General features: G+C 48.8%; 1 protein-coding gene across 1 annotated transcript in view; it reads left to right on the top strand.

Moving 5' to 3' along the window:
• Positions 1 to 225: 225 nt before the first annotated feature.
• Positions 226 to 24360, top strand: part of NEURL1B (neuralized E3 ubiquitin protein ligase 1B) — a 141792-nt gene continuing 117657 nt past the window's right edge. Inside the window, exon 1 of the mRNA XM_063349289.1 lies at positions 226 to 277. Coding sequence (XP_063205359.1) covers positions 229 to 277 — 49 coding nt within the window. The 5' untranslated portion in view covers positions 226 to 228. The remainder of the gene's footprint in view (positions 278 to 24360) is intronic.

Below are 24360 nucleotides of genomic sequence, written 5' to 3'. Positions count from 1 at the left end.
AGACACCGCCGCTGCCCCGGGAGCGCAGCCGGGGGCCCCGCCCCGCCTGGCCCCGCCCCTCTGCCCCGCCCGCGGCCGGCGATTGGCTGTGGTGGCGAGGGGCGGGGCGGGCGGCAGCTTCGAATCGGCGGCGCGGCGGGAGCGCGGTGCTGCCCGGCTGCCGCCCGCCCGCCCGCACCGGCCCCTGCTCCGCTCCGAGCCCCGCTGCTCCCCTCCGTCCGGCCATCCATGGGGAACGCCGAGTCCGTCCTGCGCGGCGCCGCCGCCACCGGCATAGGTAAGTGCGGGTCGGCGCGTCCCTTCTCCCCTCCGGAACGGGACTGACCCGTCCCGGCCGTTCCCGTAGCGGCGGGGCTGCCGCATGCGGGGAGCGCATCCCTGTGCTGCGGGCTTGAGGGGAAAAAACAGAGGGGCCGCCGTGCCGTGTCCCTCGGGGTGGGGAGGGTGCGGCAGTGGCAGCGGTGACACGCGAAGTGACATGCACGGAGGTGGCAGGTAAAATGCTTGGACCGTGTGAGTCGCGGTCGGGCCGGAGGGAGCGGGGAGTTACCCGGTGGTCTGAGCCCCTGCCTTCATCCCCGCTGGTTAACGGGATCCAGAGATCGCCGTCTGGGGGGGTTTCTTTTTCTCCCCCCCCCGCCCTAAGCAAGAGCTGTGGCAACAAATGCACTTTCATCCTTTGCGGTTACTGCCCGGGCAGCTGTCCTGCCAAATCCATCCGCTCAAATTCAAAGTCCTTCGCTCCAAAATCGCCTGCCAATCCCAGCTCGCAGGCTGGGAAAACAAGACCTGGGAAAACAAATGGGTTCGCGCTGGCTGTGCAAGCAGGGTGTCAGGTTCTTGTTGCCTTTTATGTGTCTTGTACGTGTCCAAAAAGTCCAACAGTCGGCAGCCTGGTTGGCTGGATTTGAAGGGAGCCGACAACTGAACTCAGCCAACCGGTACGAGGTGCCAGCGCTTCAGAATACAAATAATCCTGGGTGGCAATAAGAAAAGTCTTGGGTAACATGTAAGCTAACATGAAGCATCATCGTGGTTGCTAGTATTGCTGTACAGTACTGAGTTTCAACAAGACTGAACTTGTTTCTTGCCAACCTCTCCTTGGCTTCAGGCCTTTGGGATCTGCATACTGTTTTTCAGATGTGTGTGACCTACTACAGTTTCATTTTTAAATAAAATGTCATTCTTCACACCTGATTCTTAATGGCGATGTTAAAGAAATTTGACTGATTTTTCAGGCGTTTATAGCTTGATCTGGTTTGCTGACTTCTTTCAAAAAGCTTTAAGTACTTAGTTTTGTTTCCCTTTGAGGAAACCCAAAATATTTTGCTACTGGAAGTATGACAGTGTTGTCATTTACTTAATGTGTCACTTCAGCAGTGTGATGTGCAGCAGGGTAATCTGTGAAGCTGTGCTGCCAGATGGTCTTGCCTGAGCCCCTGCACAGGTGTGTGTGGTACGGAGGGGAGGGAAAGGTCCTTCTGGGGCTGTGCCAGGAACCTTTGGAGCATGAGGTTGCATTGCCTTCCTCTCTCCTGAATGGCAAGTGCATTTGCAGAGATCCAGCTGTCCCACGTCGAGCAGGTTCACACTGAGAGCTGCCTACTGCAGGGAAAAAAAAGGGATATAGGGCAATGCAGTGTAGGGCTTGGGTGTCTAAATCTGCAGTAAATACTTCTCACTTCAGGAAATAGGTAATTGCAGGCAGTGGGCAGAGGAAAAAAAAAATCCCACACCAAAACCAAACAAATTACTTTTGAGCCTTGTTTCCTACTGGCTATTGCTCTCAGGTGCGTGGGGCAGTATTGAGTTCAGGAGTGTATGTACATTAAGGGAGGACCTCTGTTATTCTGCCAGCCCCACTGGGTTAAGGGTTGATTGTGTTCCTAATGACTGCTTTGGGTGCAGGTAATGTTCTGCCATAGCGGGTTCTCGTGTTTCTTGTGTTTCTTTCTCCTGGGAGCTGCTAATGCTGTGTTTGGTTTTGGGGTAGTTAGTCACCATCAGATTTACATGTTTGCTGTGTAATGGAAGATTATTTTTAACCGATGCATAACTGTGCTCCCTACTGTTGGTTTTTGTTTTGAAATCTAAACATTGAGTGTTTGATTATAAAGCCAGTTCTGCAAAACAGTACCTGAGATAACATTTTTGAAGTTAATGCTCTACCAGGCAAGTCAGACCTCAATAATACATTATGTCAGTGGTTACTGTTGCACTCCTGTTTGCTTAGCAGAGAAGGTAAATAAATGCATTTGGTGATAGTTCCAGTATTGGATACAAGGATTTGAACCAAGATGGAATTAATTGTCAAGGACTGAGAAAGGATATATAAAAATTTCAGCTTGCTCTCAATGTGAAGTAATTTCTCCATTTGCACAGTATAGTCATGAGAAACCAGAGAAATCAGTTTCCAAAGCCAACAGCCCCACCTGTGTCCCAATTCCAAAAACTCAACCTGATTTCTATACCTTTCCTATTGCTGATATGCTCTTCAGCTGTGCCCCTATGCATAAGCCACCCCCCTTCCATGGGGCTGTGTGCTGCAGCCTGGTCTCTGTTAGGGGTAGGGAGATCTCAGGGATTACCAAATGTGAACAAATCCCAGGTGCTGAGCACCCCTTCTGCTGGGATCCTGTGCTGATGACACCATTCTCAATCTGCACAGAAGACTGCAGAGAGATGCTCTGGCCAACAGCTCGTGTATGCTCCGGCTGCAGTAGGACTTGGAGTTTGGTGGGTTGGTGGAAATACCTGATTTGCTGCAGTTCTGATGTAGCGTAATCCCCACTGGAAGGGCTAATCTCTCTGGGATGAGAAGGGGAATATATAATTTTGCTAATAGCAAGTGTGTAACTGCTGTGGCTAGGAACTTTGCTCATCCATAGCCTTCACTGAAGTCACTTGAGTAAAGTATTCTTACGCTGGGGCCAAACCCACGTTGGTCCTAGGATGTTTATAAAACCCAGAAAATGTTGGGGAAAAATTTGACTACTTGTCTTCCACCCACTGCTGTGAATTTTTGGTTCTGCTGGAAGAGGGGACCGAGAGGTTTTTTTTCCTCTTAGCTGTGTTTGAGGTACCAGTGTTTGGGCAGAAAGGAGGAATGTGGGATTTAAAAAAAAATAAATCAGTAAATCCTTAAAAGCTGGAGCTGTCATTGAGGTATGAGGGTCAATTTAGAAATACTGCTTTGTATGTCTCTTACACAGAGTGTCAGAGCTGGGGCTCAGGCTCTGTAGGAGGGTCAGATGGGTTGTCCTCAGGTGCCCTGGTCCTGGCTATGAGAGGCCCGGGTGGACAGCAAGGCACCGGTGATGGGCTTCTGTCACTAGAGGGCAGCCAGGATTAACAAGTCAGCACTGCTACTCCCTAACTGCACCGGAGGAGGGGGGGAAGCTGGAAAAAATGCCAGGGAAAGGACACTGTTGCCTAACACAAGTTGCCTAAGGGATTGAGCTGGTCAAAAGAGGAGCAAGTAACCATGCAGCAGCTGGTCCCCAGGAGAGCAAATCTCCTCTGATGAGGACACAGCTGAGAGTGAGTTCTTGCTCCTTAAATGTCCACGTGTGTGCATGCCCTGTGCACAAGGTGAGCTCTTTTCCCTTGGAGAGCCAGTACAAGTTACAGATGCTGATGTCTTGTGATGGTTTAGCTGTGCTCATAGTGTGAGTGCTTCTTATATCTGGACGGATGTTTAAATCTTCCACTCAGAGTGTGGGTGTCTGCCTTGGCATTATGATGCGCTGATGCTTGCCTGGGACGGTTTCAGGCGGATGTGGCTGAGGGCTGATGCCCTAATGAGACGTTTTGGTTCAGAGTTTGCCTGAGATCTCTACAGGATGGTTGGAGTTCTCAGGGTCTGTTTCAGCTCCTGGAAAAGTTCGCAATGGACAGGGAAGTTTCCAAGGAGTAATTATCTTTTGATCCAAAGAAGTGTTCCTTTCAGTGGGAGTCCAAGGAGACCTTCTGGCTCCACTGTCACCTTTCTTTTTTTATTCCTTGTTTTGTCTAAATCTTCCTTCAGAACAACTGACCAAATGTAGTCCCCTCCAGGAGCAATGTCTGTCCTTCTGAACAGTGGGAAGTCTCTCAGTGTGGGAAAACCTTTGAATTATTTGCACCTTGTGCAGCTCAACAGGGTCAAAAGTCGCTGAAAGTTTTCTTTGCATAATACAAGTTCACTTATGTCTGTATTGGCCAATCATTCCCTGACTGAACTCTGTTAATGGCCTTTGAGTGTAAAATCAAATTGCAGTGCTGAGTTACTTGCTGTGCTGAGTTACTTTTTGGCTGTCGGTCTGGAGTGATGGATATGTTCCTTGTACTCATACGTAGATCACAGAAATGACTGCACATGTTGGCAGGCGTGTACATCCCTCTTGTCTTGCCTAGTCTTTCTGCACTTGTCAGCAGCTCCTCCACAGCAGCAATGTCTGATGAATGCAGCTTCTGTCCTTCCTTCCCCATCCTTCAATTAGCCCTCTCTAACCCTGTATCTCCATGCTTCTCTCCAGCTTGCAGGTGTTGTCCTGCCCACCTGTGGGATTTGTTGTCAGTGTGTGTGGTCTGCCAGTGAGTAACTATGAGTACCTCTGAACCTTTACCTTGTGGTTCATCAGGTCTTTGAGACTTGTTTGAGTCCAATGACCATCTTGCAAGGGCTTTTGAGGACACCAGTTGCCCATCCTGTGTTGGTCTTCCTGCAACTTTGGGACAGTTGAACTTTCAATTTGTGAAAATCTTTCCTGAACACGGTACTCAACTGGATAGCAATGAACTACGAATTCCCTGAAATGTGGCAAGGGAGTTCTTGAGATCTGTGCAGTTACAGGAAAAGCCCCTACAACCTTTCTGAAGTCCCCCATCTCTTCGGTGGGTCTGACCTTACTTCAGTGCTTGGGTTTCTCCAAAAGTGTCTTTTCTGGCCTTCTGTTGGTTTTAAGCTCCAGATTCCTTCCGTGGAAGGTTCTCCTGAAAGACCTGGTGCTGTAGAAGCAAGAAGACCTTGTTATCAAAAGGTTTTGTTTTCCTTCTGCTCCGAGATGAAGGCGGAAGGATGAATGAGACCATTTCTGAGCTTAGGTGGCGCCAAACCCTCAAGAAAGCATTCCCTTGGGCTTTGCACTGCCCTGGGCTTCTGTTCCTAGGTGGACATGGGGCTTAGCACTTCCCTTGCTGCTCACCTCTCTCAGCCTGTGGAGCAGCAGATCAGGGCTCAGCCTGTCCCTTACCTTTTGCAGGTGGTGAGCAGAGGCAAAGCTGGCTCTGTTTTGCAGATTTAAATGTAATGTTTGGCTGGTATCTTGAGATGCCCACAGCTGGGAACTTATTAACGTATGTTTATGGTCCTTACCATTGTGCTTCTTACTCTGAGTTGCTGTACCCAGTTGCCAAAATATTCTGTACCACAGTAAATTCCTGCATGAACTGGGTTTGCTTGCATTGCCCGTCACGCATGGATTAACGGTGGTTACATTTCTGAGTTAACCTGCGCACATTAGGCTCTAGGCAGGCTCTGTTAGCTGCGGGGAAAATAGCACATTCTCTTCATGTTAAGCATGGTTTACTCGAAGTTGCTTTCATTTCGCACCGTAGAGTCCGTTTTCTCATTAACAAATCGCTTCTGCAGAACTGCACTTTAGCACTCTGCAAAACGCTGTAGACTGTGCCGAGCTCAGCTCGCTTAGTGTCTTGGGACTGTACTGTACGCGATAGCCTCAGGTGGATTTTTTTACTGATAAACGAACAACATTTATGTGCATTTATCACAAAGGTAATGAGAGAAATTACGTGTTGTGTTTCCTCTTCGATGCATGGTGCTGCTCCAAATCAGCCCAGAGGTTCGGGCGTGTGGGATTCCCTGCAGCCCCGTCTCCTGCGGCTGCACTGAGCTGGGAGGCTCAGGAAAAGTTGATGCTCAGTAGTGATGTCTCTTTGCACATCTGGGTTAATTGTGGTTCAGGTGTTTGCTGATGGGTGTTTGCATTACTCTGGGACAAACACGAAGTGCCCTGTGGGCTGGTTCGCTCCGTAGCAGACCTTCACTGGGCAGGGGACCGTCCTGAGGAGCTGGGGACACAGCGCAGTGGCACCTCGCTGTAGCTCATCTGTGGCTTAGCAGCCTAGTGAACAGCCGCGAGTGAGCGGTTTTTCCCTTTAGAGTGGAAAAACTTGAGAGGCTGATGCACTTGTTATTTCTGCCTGGCTCTGAAATGCAGGTTTACAGGGCTTGTTCGTAAGACTTTTCCCTTTTGCTTCCTTTTTCTCTCCTTGCACAGCGTGATCTGGCTCAGTCTCTGTAATGGCCCTTCTCCTCCCAGCATCGCTCTCGCTGCAAACCCACTGCTGTAGGCTGCGTCCTCGGGTTAAACACCTGCACAGATCTCCCCTCCACAAATTGCTCTGACTTCTCCTGCAGCTGCATTTTGGGACATTAGGAAATGAATGGAACCTGAAATGTATTTGCTGCACAAAACACGGACAGGTGTGTTAGGACCCAGATGAAGTGACTAATTACAGCCCTGAGGGGATTTGGGAATGCCCTTGTGGGTGTGCTCCCATTGTGTCACCCTGTTACAGCCCTGTTTGGGGCTCTTCACTGGGGGCGAGCAGCTTATCTTCTCTGCGGGCTGCTACACATACCTAAAAAGGAGCATCCACATGCCCTGACTATAAAGGATCTGGTTTTCAGAGTTTGGCATTCAAATAGCATGGTTATAAATGCCTGCTCCTGCCTTGAACTGCAACATAAATGTTTATAACTTCTGTTACTCTCTTGACAGTTTTCCCATTAATTTAGTGCTGAGAAACCCTTTTATTTCTGACTTCATCTGGGTACCAGCCTGAAGTCTGTTAAAGTTGCAGAGCTTTTCCCCCTTCAAGGACAGAAGCTTTGGTTTTACAGTCCTGCCCTCAATTTGCAGAGGTGAAGTTTCTCACGCGTGTGCCACCTTCTCTGTGCACCTCTTCCCTTTCTGGCTGAGATGGCTCCGAGGGGTTCACCAGCCCCTCGAGGAGCGTGTACTGGTGGTTCCCGGGATGCAGGTACAAATCCTGCAACGGAGGGCGAGGTGAGGCGAGGGCAGAAAGGAATGAGAAACTTTAGGTCCTAAAATGATGCTAAAATTCACCCAGCCCTCTATTGTCTCTATTTCTGGGTCTCTGATAAAAACTAAAACTCAATTCTAAATAACGTGCAATATTTCAGCAAGGAAAAGCAAGACAAAGAGGCTATTTAAAGCTACCGTCTTTCCAGGGCTTGGCTCGCAGGCTCTGCTGCTTTTGTGTCATTGTGTCTATGGAAAACACATACAAGAGGCTAGCGAAATACAATGTGCATTTCTAAGTACAAATTTAGAACGCATGCAAAGGTCACATGTGGTGCACGCTTGGGTCTGTGGAGATGGAGGCTTTGGGCTGATATGAGTTACCTTGGATTTCTGTAATGCAAGGAGGAATATTATAAATGGACACAGGAAGAATACTTAGGCGCAGTTTACACAATATACTGCAGCCTATACAATAGCATAACTTGTACGGCCCGTTCCTGGGTGCTCTTTTTTGGTCTGAAGCTGAGGAGTTATCTTCCACTCGTAGGTCTGCTCTGTCTTGCTGTTTGAATCTTGGATGAGTCTTTTACACTGGCGGTACCCTTCAGTGTCCTTGGTTGTATAATGAGGCTGGAGTATATACGTAAAACGTTTTGAGATCCATAAATATAAACGCGAAGTGTCATAACATGTGCCTGGCTTGAAAGCAGCTACAAAACTATCACAGACGCTGCTAACCTGGAATGTCTTTGTTCTGGCAATAGCAGGAATACAATAAAAGGACTTGCTAAAGGCTGTGCTGAAGGGTACTGGGTTGACGCAGGTTGTCTGGGAGGATGAGGCATGGGCGGGAGGCTGGAAATTCCCCAGGGGGAAAGGAGAGGGATGTGTTGGAGATATCTCCAGGTAGCAGGGTTGTGCTACACTGGTGGGAAGGGGAGAACCTGCCTGAATACTGGACCTGCACGAGCTGGAGAGAGCCTCTTGCAAGGTGGAGGGACAGCAGGAAAACTGAGCAGGATTTTGGGATCCTGAAGGAGTGCATTAAAAAAAAAAAAAATCTGAAGAGCTTCGCTGAGGAGATGGGGCAGAGTATTTTTTTGTTGTTGTTGTTTTGGGTTTTTTTTGGGGGGTACGCATACATGTGCCCCTGTGCTTTTCTTAAACTGTGTGCGTGTGTCTAAAGTCACAAGAGAACCCCAGTGCTATTAAAACTACCTCTCACCCATCCCTCAGGGATGAAACCCTAGACCAGCAAAGCATGACGAAGGAGCGTTGCTTAAGTTACTGGGGAGAGGTCTGTGGTGTCTGGGTGTAGGGCCACGGGGCTTTATTTCCAGTAAGAAGGGATGTGAGAGAGGGTCTAAAATCCCTGAGCTCAGGAAAGCTGGAGGTGGGAATGACGTACGCTACATCCCAGATCACCATGGCTGCTTCATGCTGTTTTCAGGGCACAACGCTCATCACAAATACTTATTATATTGCATAACATGACAAGATCTTAAGAAAATCCACAGTTGTGGGGTTGTCCTACTGTCTTGATTATGGGAAGGGGAAATTAAGGCAGGAGATGATACAACTTATTTGTAGCAGTTTATAATACCTACTGTGGATGGAGGGTTTCTGTTCTCCTGGTTGCAGCAATCCTCCAAAGCTTGGGAGAGTTCAGGAGTCCTGGCTAGGATCCCTGCCATCATCTCTGAACTGTGCTGCCTTCCCAGTGCCTAGGGGTATAAAAACATCGCATAATTTTAAAGCCTTATCTGTGCCTCCTTTCTTCAGCATTGTGATGGAATTTTGGCCTTGTTAAAGTAATCTTCTGCAAGGATTTATCTATTTTTCGTGTGTCAAAGATAACTTTTTTAAAGAATTTTTCATGCTGAATTAATTTGTTCTGTCAAGCCTGTTTTGTGCGTTTTGGTTTTTTTCGCTTGAGCCCTATGAGTGGGAGAATCCAACTCCCAGAAATGTGTGTGCATCTTTTCTCCTGCATGTGGCACTCCCTTGCCAATAAATTCAAACCTTCAACATGTAAAACCCTCTGAAGAAAGGCAGCCCTCCGCGACTCAGCTGCAGCCAGCGGGGATGGCTCTGGACCCCAGCTTGGATTTCCCTGCGTGATGGGCTTCAAACCGGCGTGGCTCCCCGTTTGAGCCATACATGGTCTCGAGAATGAGAGTGAGGAAAGGCATGGCCTCAACACCTTCCATTTGGGCAGGAAAAACCACTTTTCTTTTGGGAGATATGGAGCCCACTCCCTCCCCTCTCCTGTCCACTCGCGCCCTGCAGAGGGGAGATGAAGGCAGTGGGATGCTGTAGGGACAGGAGCTGTTTCTTTCCTTGTCCACACCGGGATAATGTGGTTTGTCCCTTGGGAAATGAGTCTGTATTGCAAACTGGAGCCTGTGAGCTGCTACTCTTTTTCTTTATAATTTTTTTTCTTTATTTGTAATTTTCTGAATGCTAATGGAGCTGAGACAAACAACTTTCTTAAATGCACCATGGCAACAAAAACCCGAGTATTTCCTGCTGTGGGCCATGGCCGGGGGTGCTGCCTGGTCCCTGTCCCTTGGGAACAGCTTGGGTTGTCACAGCCACCCCGGCCTTGTGACAACTTGGGTCTGAGCTGCACAGCCTCGCGGGTTTGGAGGGTGCTGGCTGGGGGGACAACTCACCAGGGGTTAACTGGCCTCTCATTCCTGCTGAGGATTTGATAGCTGGATGCTGTTTGTCTGTCCATTATGAACCGTGCATTCAACAGTGATTTTAAGATGCCGCAGGGCTCCTGCTGATACCAGGGATGCAAACTCCAGGTTCACTTCATATCCGTACCTGCGCGTGTACTGGGCAAGGTGGGGGAAAGCGTCTGTGCCATAAGTGGGGCAGGATCAGGCCAGGACTTGTGCCGTGAAGCTGGTGAAGTTTGCAGGTGGCAGAAGGCGCGTGGGCAGAGGGAGCAGCCTGGGTAATGGAGAAGGCTGGAGGGTGAGAGGAGGAGGAGGGAGGATCTCTCGCTTCTGTTCCCCTCACACTGATGGGGAGAAACAAATACCAGCCGAGCTGTCCTGGCTGTGCTGGTGGGCCATGCTGTGACGAGTGCCCTGCGGGGCTTTTCCCCTTCCCCGGCTGCACGTTTTTGCAGGTGCTGGGCGCTCCTTGCTGGGTCTGTCATGCTGACAGTGTGACAGGAGCAGGAAGGTCCCTGGGCACTAGGTGTGGAGAGCACCTGGGGTGGGAGCTGGGGGAGGACGGGGTTTGCAAGAGGATGGAAGAAGAGGTGTGGAATAAGAGAAACAAGAAGCAGTTGTTTTGTTAAGCTGCCTTGTTCTCTCTATTTCTGTAGCTAACCTTTTGCTTCTCGAAGCAATAAAAAAAAAAACCCTCTTCAAAAAATATTGCAGGGTGTTTCTTTGTGTGCTTTGACTAAGCTGTGCCTCATAAACCAGTGGCTTTTGCGTAAACACAGCCACGGCGTGCAGAACTATCTGTTTTTTTGCAGCTGTCAAATATCTTTGCTTACCCGGTAATGTATAAACGGGGAGAGGGAGGCTGGGAGAGGCGAGCCCCGACAGAGCCTGGGGTGCTGTCCTCCGCCAGCGTCCCCACTGCATCCCTCCCGGTCCCTGCCCTCCGAAGGGAGAGGACTACATGGGCCCCAGGCCAGCTTGTTTCTGGATGCCTGGGGCTGTGTGGCCATCAGATCGGACCATGAGAAACATCAGATCAGCTCCAGGGAGTCCCAGGCTGAGCATTAAACTGGCTGGGGATACGTGAGAGCGAGGGAGGGACACCAAGGAAATCCCCTGAGCTGCGTCTTTGGGGGAAAGTAGGTTCTCTCAGGACTAGAAATGCGCAGATGGAGATGGGTATCACTGGCTTCCCTTTGCACTTTTAATTGCTAGCCAGTGCTCGAGTCTGCCAGCAGAGCTCGGGGTGGCAGCAGAAGCTGTTTGGTTGCTAATTGCTGTGTCTCTGCCCCCTTGTCACCTCCAGTCAAAGCTGACATGCTAAATCCAGTATCTGCTGGAGATAAAGGGACCTCATCCATCCCTGTGGGCTTCAGTGTTGTTTTTTTTTTTTTTCCCAGATAAAATGAACAAAAAAATCTGTGTCCCGTGATGGCTCTGATAAGCTGAAGGCTCCAGACATGGCACAGCACAAACTGCCCAGTATAGGCCTTTGTTTATTAAAAAAAAAAAAGCCTGACTTCCCTATCTTGATTATGGAAAAAAATTATATAAACGTGCCAGAAGCATAATTGGTGCCAGTGGAAACCAAAAATGACCCTTTGCTTTCCCCCTCCACCCACTTTTTTCACAATATAGTAGTTTGCTGGGATGGAGCTTTTCTTAGGCACCGGTGGACTGCTGCAGGAATCCTTTCTCATGGACCAGTAGAGCCCTCTCCAAAGCATTACTGGTCTCAAAAGCCTCAGGGGGTGGTGAAAGGGACCCTGGTATAACTCCAGGTGGAATAATGCACCCCTGACTCTCAAACTGTCATTTGAATCCTTTTGAGACCATCTTAAGGGCAGTAGTAATGTGCCCTAGTACTTATAAAAATCTTGTTATCAGCATCTTTTATAATGCTGTATCATCCTGCTATTTAGATAATTGTGCAGTCTGCTCGCTTTGAGCCTGCGTTGCTGATTGCAGGCCATAGGGAATGATACTGTGTTATCAGCTTTGCTTGGCTTTTCAGATGTGCCGAAGGACCTGTTGTGCCTGGGCTGATGGTCCCTGCGTGCCTTACCTGCCCCACTTGGGGCTGGTGGCACTCACGTCTCAGCTCCAGGGGCACAGTGTGACTTCCCAGCTCTGGCAAGAGAAGTGGGATGAAGAGCCATCCAAAAAGCCCCTACCCACCTCAACTGTTACCGCTTCTTTTCTGCAAGACCTTTTTCTGGACTGGTGGCTCTTTCCTGCTACAGGCTAATGAATATTTAGCTGTACCAACTCTCTTGATGAGGATGTGACCACAACTGGTGCCATGCATGGTTATAGAATCATAGAATGGTTTGGCTTAGAAAGGGACCTTAAAGATCATTTAGTCCTAACCCCCCTGCCCTGGGCAGGGACACCTCCCACTAGACCAGGCTGCTCAAAGCCCCGTCCAGCCTGGCCTTGAACACCTCCAGGGATGGGGCAGCCACAGCTTCTCTGGGCAACCCGGGCCAGTGTCTCACCACCCTCACAGTAAAGAATTTCTTCCTACTATCTAATCTAAATCTCCCCTCTTTCAGTTTAAAACCATTACCCCTTGCTCTATTGCTACAATCCCTGATAAAGAGCACCTCCCCATCTCTCCTGTAGCCCCCTTTAGGTGCTGGAAGGGGCTCTAAGGTCTCCCCAGAGCCTTCTCTTCTCCAGGCTGAACAACCCCAGCTCTCTCAGCCTGTCTTCATAGGAAAGGTGCTCCAGCCCTCGGAGCATCTTTGTGGCCCTCTGCAGGACCTGTTCCAACAGGTCCACGTCCTTCTTGCGCTGAGGACTCCAGAACTGGACGCAGTACTCCAGGTGGGGTCTCACCAGAGCAGAGTAGAGGGGCAGAATCACCTCCCTCGACCTGCTGGCAACGCTTCTTTTGAGGCAGCCCAGGATGGTCTGAGTGAGCTTTGCTGTCGCTGTCTGGGGGAGAGCTGGTTGCACAGGGCCTGTATTAAGCCAAGTGCCCTTCAGTGCCATCGTGAGCGAGCTGAAAGCCAGCATGGGGACTGCGCAGGGTGGGCTGAGCCTTTGCACTGAAGGCTTTTTGTGGCAGCCCTGTGGTGATGGCGCATGGAGTGATGTATTTTATGGGAGGATTATAGTAATGAAACACCATGTGCTTTTGTGCAATTATATGGTGTCTTTTAAATCATTTCCTCTAACAAGTCTGTCCATACCCAAACAAAAATAAACATGAAGGGCTGCAAAGATAAACACACAAAGATTACCCTTAAATGCGTGCTTTCTCCCCCTCCTTGCAGACACCTGCTCTATTCCCTGGATGGGATGAGCATCCAGGAAGGCTGAGTTAAGATTACCCAGCATAAACTTTGGCAATCACTGACTTTCCAGTCCTTCATTTCACAGCTTCCATATGCTTTTTAATTGGTGATTTTTCTTGGAAAGGAGAAAGTGAAAGCTGGGACTTATTCTGTCACCTGCTTGCTCTGCCTTTTTAAGGTGAAGGCTTTCCTCTTGTCCCTTTGAGGCCCCGTACCATTCTCAGCACTGGCGTCTATGGGGATAGATTGGGTTTACAAGCCTTATTCCACATGGGGCACATCACTAAGCTGTTTTATTTCCAGGTCGCTCTCACCCATTTTTGGGCATGGGTTGTCCTTGAGCTGCCCAGACCCCTTCCTGTGTGGGAGCCGACCATGCTGGTGGGTGGACAAGTGGGATTATTTTTTTTTTCCTACTTTTGTCAGCTTGGCAGTAGCTACCACTAGCCAACAGCTGCTGTTGACTTGCTCCTCTGAAGTTTTCCCAGCTTTCCTTTGGTAATAATTTGGGAAAGGGAGAGGGGCTTTTAACCCCTCTTCATTCAGCCTGTTTTCTAGGCTGATAAACCAGGGATCAGCATGGGGAACTGGTCTTGTAAGGTGAGGAAATTGCCCTAATGAAACTGCCTGCTTATTTCTCCTCCTTATCCCCTCCCGAACTCATTTGCTTCTTTGCCATTTCCCATGACTACTCGGTTTCTTCAGGAGCCCCTTGTGAAGGGTCTCCTCAAAGACACCATGAAAATCTAACTTATCAATCAGTGCTCTTGCATTGCCTTCTTTATTCACCCATCCCTTTCCCTGGTGAGACTTGTTCTGGCTATAGCCTGTCTCTACTGTGAACCCCAGATGGGAAAGTGCTCTGCTTTTAATTAGCATCTTAATTAGTTTATCAGGCATCGGCACCATGCTAACTCACTTGTCATTCCTGGATGCACTTTTCGGTAGAGAAGTCATTCTCGCTATCCCGTAGTGCTTAACTTTTTTAGTTATCACAAAGTGCATCTTTTCAGTGGTTCAGGAAGATATTCCTCTGAAATTCAGTGTTTGTTAGCTGAGCTGGGTGATACATCTTTTTTTTTTTCCAAATAATGAAATCACTTCAGCTTTTCTTCTTATACCCAGTTACAGATAGCGCCTGATCGTTAATCCCAGAAATGCACTATGGCAGGAAAGGTGTAGCTCTGACAGATAAGCTTGATGGGCATAAATAATTTAGTTCCTCTGTACCCTCCTTTTCTTCCTTAACTGCTGGAGATTGAGGTGACCCACAGAGTCATCTGAAATTCTCCTGCAAATGATCTCCTTGTTTGACTTTGTTTTTGGCTATTTGTCAGCTATAATTTATGGCCGTCCTCCACTGGCTTTGGTGAGATTATATTCTCTATTTTTGTATCATTTTTCTGCTATGCTAAGTAAAGAAAAAATATAGATATTTTGTCTGTTTACTTTTTTGTGTGATTCAAGCTCTGAATATTGGATTTCCCTCCGCCCCTTTCCCTACTGATTTTGCCTCCCCTGAATCATCTTTATCTTATGGTGGACTCTCTCTGCTATCTTTATGTTCTGGCTTTTTGCTGGAAAACTGCATTTCAATTGCTGCCCTTGATTTACTCTTGGTTAGCCAGGCTTTTTCTTGTCTTTGATGGCAGAGTGTTGCCTGGGGTTTCGTTCCAGAATTACTGTGACCCTCGGGACTATTAAGTAGGAATGGAGCTGGAAGAGGAACAGTAGTTCTGTCTTTCCCATGGCCTACCCACAGCTTTGGTGACACTGGGCCTTGCTGACCAAGGAATAATTTGACCATGAAGAAGGGACTGAGTAGTGAAGCTGAGGTAGCCTGTGAGCAAAGTTTTCTTTTCATCAGCGATCACAATCCGTGTGGCAGCAGCAGGGACCCTGCTTCGCTGGTTGCACTGGTAGCCCAGTGCTGAGTGTCTTGGTGGCACTGGCCACTTTGCTGTTGGCTGCTGTGTGGTCCATGTCTGTCTAGCATAGTACCACGTTCTTCTTGTAAGGGCCTGGGTATCCTGATGGATGTTCTTCCTTCTCCTTCCCATAAGTTCTCCCAGGCAGCTTTGCACCTGGGGGCTGCGAAGATGGGTTAGGTCCTTGAGAAGATCCTGGTTAGACCCTTAGCTCCATCAAAAGAAATATAAGGAGGTGAGGAAGCTCCAGGGAGCCCGGTTTCTGGTGATCCTGTGAAGTTTGCTCATCGGTATAACCTCACCAGTCGCTTTGTGACATGAAGGATTATTCCAGAAACCCCTCCCTTGTTATATTCAGGCTCATGTTTCTCCCTCAGGGAGGCTCACCTGCCTCTGCCTGACCTGTTGGTAGGCAAAAAAACCGAGTCCATATGACCAGCCCTTCCTCGCCAGCTCTCCTAATTCAAGGGGGAGTAACATGAATTCTTCCCAGTACACAACCTAGCACGGCCCCTTCGCAAGGGTCTCGGCAGAGCTAAACCAGCCAGGCAGATGCGGTGTGTCAGCGTAGCGTTAACGTATTTCTGGCAGAGGTTTGTTATTTAAGGGGGTGGTGGATTTACAGCCTGTGGGAATCAAACTGCTGGGGGAATCAAAATGCTTTGAACACTGCGGGGGGCGGGGGGGGGAACCTACACTGTATTGGCTTTTTGCTTGTGATTTCACTGGCAATCCAGGAAGTTTGCAGCTGATGGAGGGATGTCTTGGCTGCTGACCCTGGAGTGGGGTGGGGGGATTCAAGTAGAGCGTTCTTATTTCATCTGTATGGTAGTGACTCACTTGATGCTTGACTTTATTCTTTAATTGTGATGTTTTAACATGAAACTTTGCAGACGGAGAACTGGCTCTAATGGAGCAAGGTCATTTTGCTCAGTTAGTATGAAGAGATTTAACGCAGGGTTTGATAGTCCGCTGGCTTTGTCAGGTTTTTGTGCCAGCCCTTCCCCAGCTTCAGATCTGATCCTGTTCCCAGTGAAAGCGATGGGAATACTATCTCATGAGAGGGTGTTTCTGGTAGTCGGGTTCTCTCTAGATCAAGATACAAAGCATGCCTGTTGTTGATCTTCTCTACCTGAAGAGGACAACCTTCTAGCGCTGGCTAAAGCTGACATGGCATTTGGCTGCTGGGGTTGTGCTTGGCGTAATGCCTGGCGTGTTTCCTCCAGGTGGAGGAGGTGGTAGCTGAGAGCATCCATTGGCCTCGCTGGAGTACATGACCTTGAAGGTCGTCTGCATTTCTGTGCCTCCACGCTTTCCAGCTATTAATGGGGATACTGTTGACATTGCCAGTGTTTTCTAAAGCATATTGAAAGTGCTCTGAGACCTGCTGAGAAATAATATATGCAGGTATATTTATGGCATTTTGGTTCAGAGGGACTGTTAGCAATCAGCCTGGCCTCTGGCTCGATGCAAGCTGTAGTTTCGCACAGCTTTTCCTGTCTGGCTTCCACGTTATACAGCGTTTCTTCTTGACTCGAAGAAGTTTTGGTAGGGAGAGAGGTATGTGTGGGGTGAGGAGGATGCCATAGACAATTCCCAAGGTCCTGAGCTGTCTGAAAGATCATAGAATGGTTAGAGTTGGAAGGGACCTTAAAGCTCATCTAGTTCCAACCCTCCCTGCCCTGGCCGAGGATGCCTCCCACTACACCAGGTTGCTCAAAGTCCCATCCAACCTGACCTTGCACACCCCCATGGATGGGGCCCTTGAAGTGTTCATGGGGTAGGGGTAGTTAGGGTAGACAAAAAAAGGTGGTGTTGCAAAACTAGCACTGGGCATTTTTTTGCATTTAAATAGCTTTAAAAATTACAGGGCTAGCATCCTCACTGCTGTCACCAAATGCACTGAGTGCAGGACTGGGCCCAACATCTGATTCAATTCCTGATGAATCATTATTTCCACTACTTGTTTTTCATAATTGCTTTTGCTAATCCTCATTTGCATTTACTTAGTGCTCACCATCCCCTTCACCCATGGTGTCGTGGTTTTGGCCGGATTGGCCAAGCAGAACAACAGATGGCCCTTATCCCCCCTCTCTCCTCAGAGAGGAGGGAAAGAGATAAGGAGATATACGAGTTTAGAAAAAGAACTAAACTAATGAAAATAATAATAAATAAAAAAATAGTAAATAATAATAGAATAATGAAAATTAAAGGAAAAAAATGTATACAATATATACAAAACCGTATCCAGCTCCCAGGATGACGATCGCGTCACCAGCAGACACAGGGAAAGTCACAGACTGGAGTCAGCGACGGACAGGAGCTGAATTCCGGAACTAGAGTCAGGAATGCTCGCATTGGGATCAAAGGCAGACAAACAGACAGGGTGCTCCTGAGACGTCGGCTATTGAAGAAAGAGAGCGAGCCCCTTGTCCCTTTGATCCCTCAGCTTTTATACCGAGCGTGATGCACATGGGATGGAATACCCCGTTGGTCAGTTTTGGGTCGCCTGTCCCGTCTGCTCCTCCCTGCAGGTGGGACCCCTCTACGCTTCTCTGCTTCCGACCCTCTGATGGGACAAAACAGTGAAATTAGCTGACCTTGGTTGTTCTAGCAATAAGTCTAAGCAAGAGCCTCTGTGCGTACCATTCCTTGGCATAATCAGGTCTTATCACTCAGAGTGAATAGTGTCTGAACAACATGCTGTTAATTTCAGACTTTAGTCAGTTAGGAGAGGCCCAGCTAAAAAGTAAAATTACAAATCAGAAAATTGGTTCTGTTTTACCTCAAACCAGGACACATGGGTACAAGTCATCGGGCGTCAACATCCTGCTTGTGTCCCTTGTAATGCTTGGTGGAGCTCCAAACACAGGAGATGATCTTTGGCTGGTGTAAATTATCAAAGCTGTGCTGATATGAGTGAATCTATAGCAATTTACACCAGCTGCGGAAATGCCTGCAGGATATTTCATTCCTGCTGGCTGGAACAGCAGAAAGCTGGTGGGGAAAATGGCCTTGTTCAAACATACCTGACATAAGTAAGACACAGCTGAGCAATTCTCTGCTCCTTTGCTTTGGTCTGTTAAGGTTTGTTAAAAATAAAATAATCTCTTGAGCTTCTGTGCTTATTCCTGCATATCAGGTGTTCTACAAGCTCTGTACATCCACTTGGACACACAGCCGCCTGTTAAACTGGTACCCAAGGCAGACGCTCCCTGGCAGCAAATAGGGGCATACTTGTAATGCAAAGGATTGCCAGGTTAAATAAAGTTTAGCTACTTAAAAAATGAAAAGCTTCCCTTTATATAACCAGAAATAGGTCTGTAATTCTTTCTTTTTCCAGCACTGATTCCATTTGGGTTCCCTGCAGTTGGTTAAGGGAGAGGGTGGGTTTGTATTCTCCGGCATTAACCCGATGGTGCTTTTCAGAACAGTAAAAGCTGCAGGAAGAAAAAGACACCCAAGTCAAACCTTGTTGTCACAATTAAAGGAAATGATCCCTTTTGAATTTAAGCAGAATGTTCAAAGTGTCCTCACCCCAATGTGTGTCACTGAAACCCTTCGAAATGGGGTCAATCATAAACAACTTCATTTTGTTCAGCTCTCCATGAAATAGGAGGAGAATGGGGGCCTGGAAAATGTATCGAGTGGAAAAGGACGAGATCTTTTTAAAGAGAAAAAAGGAAGAAATTGCTCCTTCCCAGCATCTCAGAAGGAATTGCAAACAATGGAGGTGAATGTAAAACCCAAGATGCAAAATCATCTCCTGTGATTAACTCCCCTGTGTAGGCTGCTGAGCTCCCGCAGCCCCCCTGGCCGTGGGACCTGCTGCCTCATCAGCATCATTCCCCCTCCCTGCTCTGCGGCTGCATGGATGTGTGTGTGTTTCTCCCCCCCGCTTGCTTTCATTCAGGAGAAATGTTGCCAGTGGGCAAACACTAATCCATCCTGACAGCTCTGCCCATCTTCCTGCTTTGGTCTGGCATCCAGCAAACAGCTTGATTAAGGTCCCCGGGGCTTTATTAGTGCAGCTTGTTGCTTGCAAATTAATCAACAGGTTGCATGTTTTTAACTCTTTGCTGGGCCTGGTTGGGAAATGTTCTATGTTGCTGTGGGCGTTGAATTGAGTCTTTTGAACTGGGTTTTAAATACGGTGTAGCAGAAATAGCCTGAAGTGGTGTTACAGCCTTGATTTCTTGGGGCAGCAGGTGAAGCCATCCTGTGGGTTCTGCAGGTGCTGCTAGTCTGGCTGCCAATCGCTAATAGCAATTTTAGACTTTCACTTTATTTCTCTCTCTATTCATCCACCCCATGTAAAATTTCCATTATTCATGCTGAGGGCAGCCAGATGAAACCTGTGCTTTGCTTAATTATCCACGAGAAGTCAGATGTCCTCTGGGCCCCTCCAAAGTGGAAGTGCATGCAGGAATGGGACCTCCTTGATGTTTTGAAGTTTGTTCTGGAACATGTCCGCAAGTTACCCGTATGTTGTATTTTCTTGTGTTATCTTTCAGACTTTGGGCTTGTTCTTTACCTGTTTGGGCTCCCTAGACTAGGATTAGGGAAAAAAACAAAACCTGTGTAGTTGCTGTGGTTTTCACTTGAGCTTTGATAATGAGCAGAAGGTTGAGGGGAGCACACACTGAGTTTTCAGCTGTCAGTACAGATACCAGAGTCGAGAGGACTGATGTTGTTGGGTATAATGGGTTGAATATTGTCTTACTTCAAAGATCACAGGATTTCTAGCTTCTCTCTTGCATCTGCATGGGGAGACCCAGCTCCTTATCTCCGTTTCCCATTTCTATGCGTGACCTCTCGTCTCCCAGTTGCTGGTGGTCCAACTGGAGATCGTATTGGTGTGCACACTTGCGCCCGTGAGCACTCCGTGTCTCCGATGGACAGGACAGATACCGACCACACTCCCACACGGTGTGAGCCCTGTGGGGGTCATCGACGCTCTGCACATGAAATTACATTCCATCTGATCTGGACTTCACCCCACAACGAACAATGGTGAGAACAGCCCGAGCCACGTAGCTCCTATCGATTATTTTTAGCAACAATCAAACATAAAAGAAGAATGTGCCTATAAGGCGGTTGTCTTCCGTCTCAGTAGGAGGAGAGCAGCCAGCAGGAGGAGAGCTGCCCAGGCCCGTTGCTCTGCGCGCGTTCCCCCAGGAAGGGTGTATTTTCTGCAGTTTGCTCCAGTTGGAGAAGAGCAGTGCACGGTGGGGAATTTGCCAACCCTCTGTCTTCAGCAGCTGGCCAACATCTGTCTCCTGGATGATGTAAAAATTTTCACAACTTGATGATAATTTTCATCCCTATTTTACCAGAAGGTTTTAGAGCATCTTAGTCCTCGGTTTGACTTTGTTCCACCCAGGTGAGAGCAGTTTTGTTGCTCTGTGTGTGCCAGCGGCCGGATGAGAGGCACAGAGGTCCATGGACAGTGGCTACCCCTGTAGCTCTGCTGTCATCTCCTTTCTGACCTCTCCATGAGCTCCTGATGCTGGTGCTCTCTCTCTGGGAGCTCTCTTCTGTCCAGTACATAGCCCTTTGCCTCAGGTCACTGATGGTCTGTGCACTTCCCCCATGGGGCTTGTCCTCTTGCCACCTTCTCTCTTTTCCGACTGACCTTGGGCTCCCTTGCAGGGAGCTGATGCTCAGTGCAGATGCTGGTCCTTCCTACTTCCACGCTGGTGATGGCAATTCTGAGATAGCCAGAGGTGATAAAGCTGCTTCCTGAGGACAAGGTGGGGAGTTGAAGACTTGTGACTTCCTGATGCTTTGTGCATTTCTGGCCCCCAGACCCATCCATACCCTGTGACTGCAGCAGGGCTTGTAACAACAGCAGAAAACCACAAAGTTAAACACCTCTGTGTTGTTCCTTTGCCTGTGGCCTGGCTCTTCACTGCTTGCAATAATCAGTTGGGCTAACCCATGTGGGGTGTGAAGGGCTGTTGATCAGAGAGGTGCAACAGTCCCTGCCTCAGGGTGATGCCAGGGAGAGTGAGAGTCTCTCTGGATCCAGGTTTGGATCCTCAGCATCTGCGGATGAAGCAGCTTGGGAGAACAAGAGGCAGGCTTGTAGGTGCCTGCATTACCAGTACGAGGTCTCTGGCAGAAGGCCGAAACACCTGCGGGAGCCCTGTGTCTGAGCAGGGGCTCACGCACGTGGCTGCCTAAGGACCTTTCCAGGTATCGGCAGAAAAGCAAGTGCAAAAAAATTGCTTTATCTGCCACTTAAAATGCTGTAACAGTTAACATGCTTTTATGAGGGGGCTCTTTGGGGTAGACGGAGGGAAGAGTGGCATTTCCAACATGGGGGTTGGACTAGATGAGCTTTAAAGGTCCCTTCCAACCCAACCCATTCTATGGTTCTAAAGGAAGACTTTAAGCCAAGTCACTTCTGGCCACTATAGTCTTGCAGATGTAGGGGGTCTTGGGAGAGTATTGGTAAAGCAAGTACCAGCAGAGCTGAAAAAAAATTGCCTTCTGTAGAGGTCTCCTTAGCACAGTTCAGATGATCTTCTTGCTGAGTCTGGCCTTGCATCAGAGGCACCACACCCGATTCCCTTGTCTCCCATCAGCGAAGACTTTCCCTATAGGACAAAGATGGGATTTTACCTCTGTCCATCTCTCAGGATATTCATGTTTCTCTGATGACATGCAGGCTCAATCTCTTACCTCCATCCCCCTCTGCCAGCAGGGAATAACAAAAAGAAACCTCCAATCCTGTAAGCTGTGGGGTTCGGGAGGAAGAAAGGGGAGAACACGTCTGCTCAGTGTTCTGCATCACGCCAGAGCCAGCGCAGCCGACTGGGGCACATCCCTGCATCCGAGGTCTGTCACACCCCCAGCCACTCCTCTCGTAGTAACTGCTGGCCTTTGCATGGCAGCGTGACAGCGTGGTGGCAGCTGTGACGCATCAATCAGCCATGCCTGCTGCTGAGCCTTCGTTCCTGTTGCCAGGCAAAGAGGGGTGACCTTTTCGGAGAGGAGGAGGAGATGGTGGGGAAGAGCGATGGGTGGGTGGGAGGCAGTGGCAGCCCTGGATGGGGCTCCCGGGGCTGTGCTGTGCGGGGGGTTCGGATGCAGGGAGCAAAGCCGACAGTCCCTCCCTGTTTTGCTTCATTTTGTGGGTGCAGCAAGCCCCATCCCCGCCTGCCTGCTTGGATTGAGAGGAAGATTTCCCCGGTGGGGCCTGCCATCTCTGTGGGATGTGACGCCTGAATTAAGGGAGGAAGTATCAGGAATGGTGCTTGGTAAAAAGCTATTTATGGGCTGCTGCAGATCTGACTGCATTGCCTTTGGTGTAGGAAATTTCAGGGCACGACAGCCTGCCTCCATCCTGCTCAGCCTGACTGCGCAGTGGTCACGGGCAGCGGGGACTTGGGTCTTGCGCCTTGCCCTGCGACTCCTGCATAAAATTGTCATATCAGCTTTGCATGGGTTTTCCCTGTGACTCCGGGACCTGGATAGTGCTCTGCTCTTTGCATGCCGATTCTGGAGTAAAACCCTGGATGGCTTCTCTGGAAAATAAATTTTTTTCCAGGTGTTTGAGGGCAGCATGAATGGGGAAACGATTATGAGCCTCTAAGTCTGGCTTGGTACAAATGGCACCAGCAATCCACCCAGACAGAGCCCTGTGTGAAGGGGTGAGATGGAACAGTACCAGACATAACCTGAAATGACTTAACAAGCCGCTGAAGTTTTTAGATGCACGTGTCACTTTTTTTTTTATTTTAAATTTCCTCTGACATTTCATAGGCTTCATCACTCAACGTGAAGCCAAGATCCATATGAGTGTGTGCGGTAGGATTGTTTTTAAATTTTATTTTAAATACAGATGTCTGGAATAACTTTTTTGCACACACTGTAGGAGTGTAAAGGTTTCTAAGCAACATCGTTTCATGCTGTTTGCATTAGAGAATGTAAAGCAGGGTTCCTTTTTTTAAAAGTCTCTGCAGTGCAGGCATAATTACAGGATCCCATTATGCAGCATTGTGTCTACGGTGAAGCCTGTCCTAATGGAATATTCTGCCTTGTGCTGAAGTCTTACCTGCTTTTTACCCAGACACTTAAGGACTTAATTAGCGTCATTATAGACTACCACCCCCTTCCTCAGCCCTCTGCATGAAGGGATAATGATCTGTCCAAGCTAGTGCATTCGCTTCCCATGGTTAACAGCACCACATGGAGGGAGTGTTCCGTAGCTTGCTGCTGCTAGCTTGAAGTGAACATGGAGGAGGGGGGGGAAATAAAAAGAAAGCATTTCCTAGGAGCAAATAAATATGCTCTGTGTTTACTTGGCGTGGTCTTAGCCGTTGAGCTGGGATGGTGTTTGTCACTGGGAGAACCCTGTGGAGATCCTCCATGTAATGCCTCATCCTCTGGTGCCTTGGCTACCTTATCTGACTGGCCATGGCATGGAGCGGTGCCAGGTGGCCTTTGCTCTTGGTGTGCGGCAGGTGTGTGCCACAGGGCACCTGCATGCCCTTGATTCTTCAAAAGAGTCCCCAGAAAACATCGGGAGCCATGTGGATGCAGCAAGCCCAAGGGCCTCCCCTTCCCATGATGTCCATGTGGATGTGCTGCACATGGGCAGCATCTTCCACTTACCTGCATATACATACGTCCATACGTGTGTGTGCAGTTCCTACCGCCCTCACTGGATGGTAGGACTTGGCGTTGCACTGAAAGCAGATGTGTTTGATGGGCTGGAGTGACAGGAGGCGGCGGGCTCGAGGGCACACTGGTGGGAGCGACGCCAAGGACGTGGGCTGCTGGGGAAGCTGGAGAGGATCACGCTGCTGCTACATGACTGCAGCTACACAGCTCCTGTCAGCTGGATGGTCGGTTTTGATCCCTCGTGCTTCGATGGTAAACAACACTTGCACTGAACTGCCCAACAGAGTTCTATAAACATCTGGGGGCTTTTTGCATTTTACGAGATGAAGAGTGTTGGCTTTTGTACCCGAGACAGGGCCAAAGAAGTTTTTATTGCTGGTTAGGTAACTTCTCTGGCACGTTTCCTTAGGAGGTCTAGACGTTATTAATGAGGTGTGTGTGCGCTATGGTGCATGTATTGTTTCGTGTAATGGCTGTTGCTGCTGTGCCCTGTGCAAGGATGTAGCGTAACATTTTCCTACAGGTGTACAACTGTCAGCCCCCTTCATCTCTTGTGTCCGTCCTCTGCTGTCCTTTCTACCCTACCTGCTTCAGGTTAGTGCTCCCCCAGCAAGTTTTCTTTGGAGTTTTACTAATATCTTCCAGGGACGAAAATTTAGCCGTAAACCTCTGCTCTTTGTACTTCTCGGTGTTGGTGGGAAGGAGCACTATGAGAGTGGTTAAGGGGGTTGGGAGCTGGTCTTGTGGGACGTGGCACTCC

This window comes from Chroicocephalus ridibundus, chromosome 11 (assembly GCF_963924245.1).
Source record: "Chroicocephalus ridibundus chromosome 11, bChrRid1.1, whole genome shotgun sequence".
Classification (NCBI taxonomy): Eukaryota; Metazoa; Chordata; class Aves; order Charadriiformes; family Laridae; genus Chroicocephalus; species Chroicocephalus ridibundus.
This window is presented reverse-complemented; position numbering and strand designations above follow the sequence as displayed.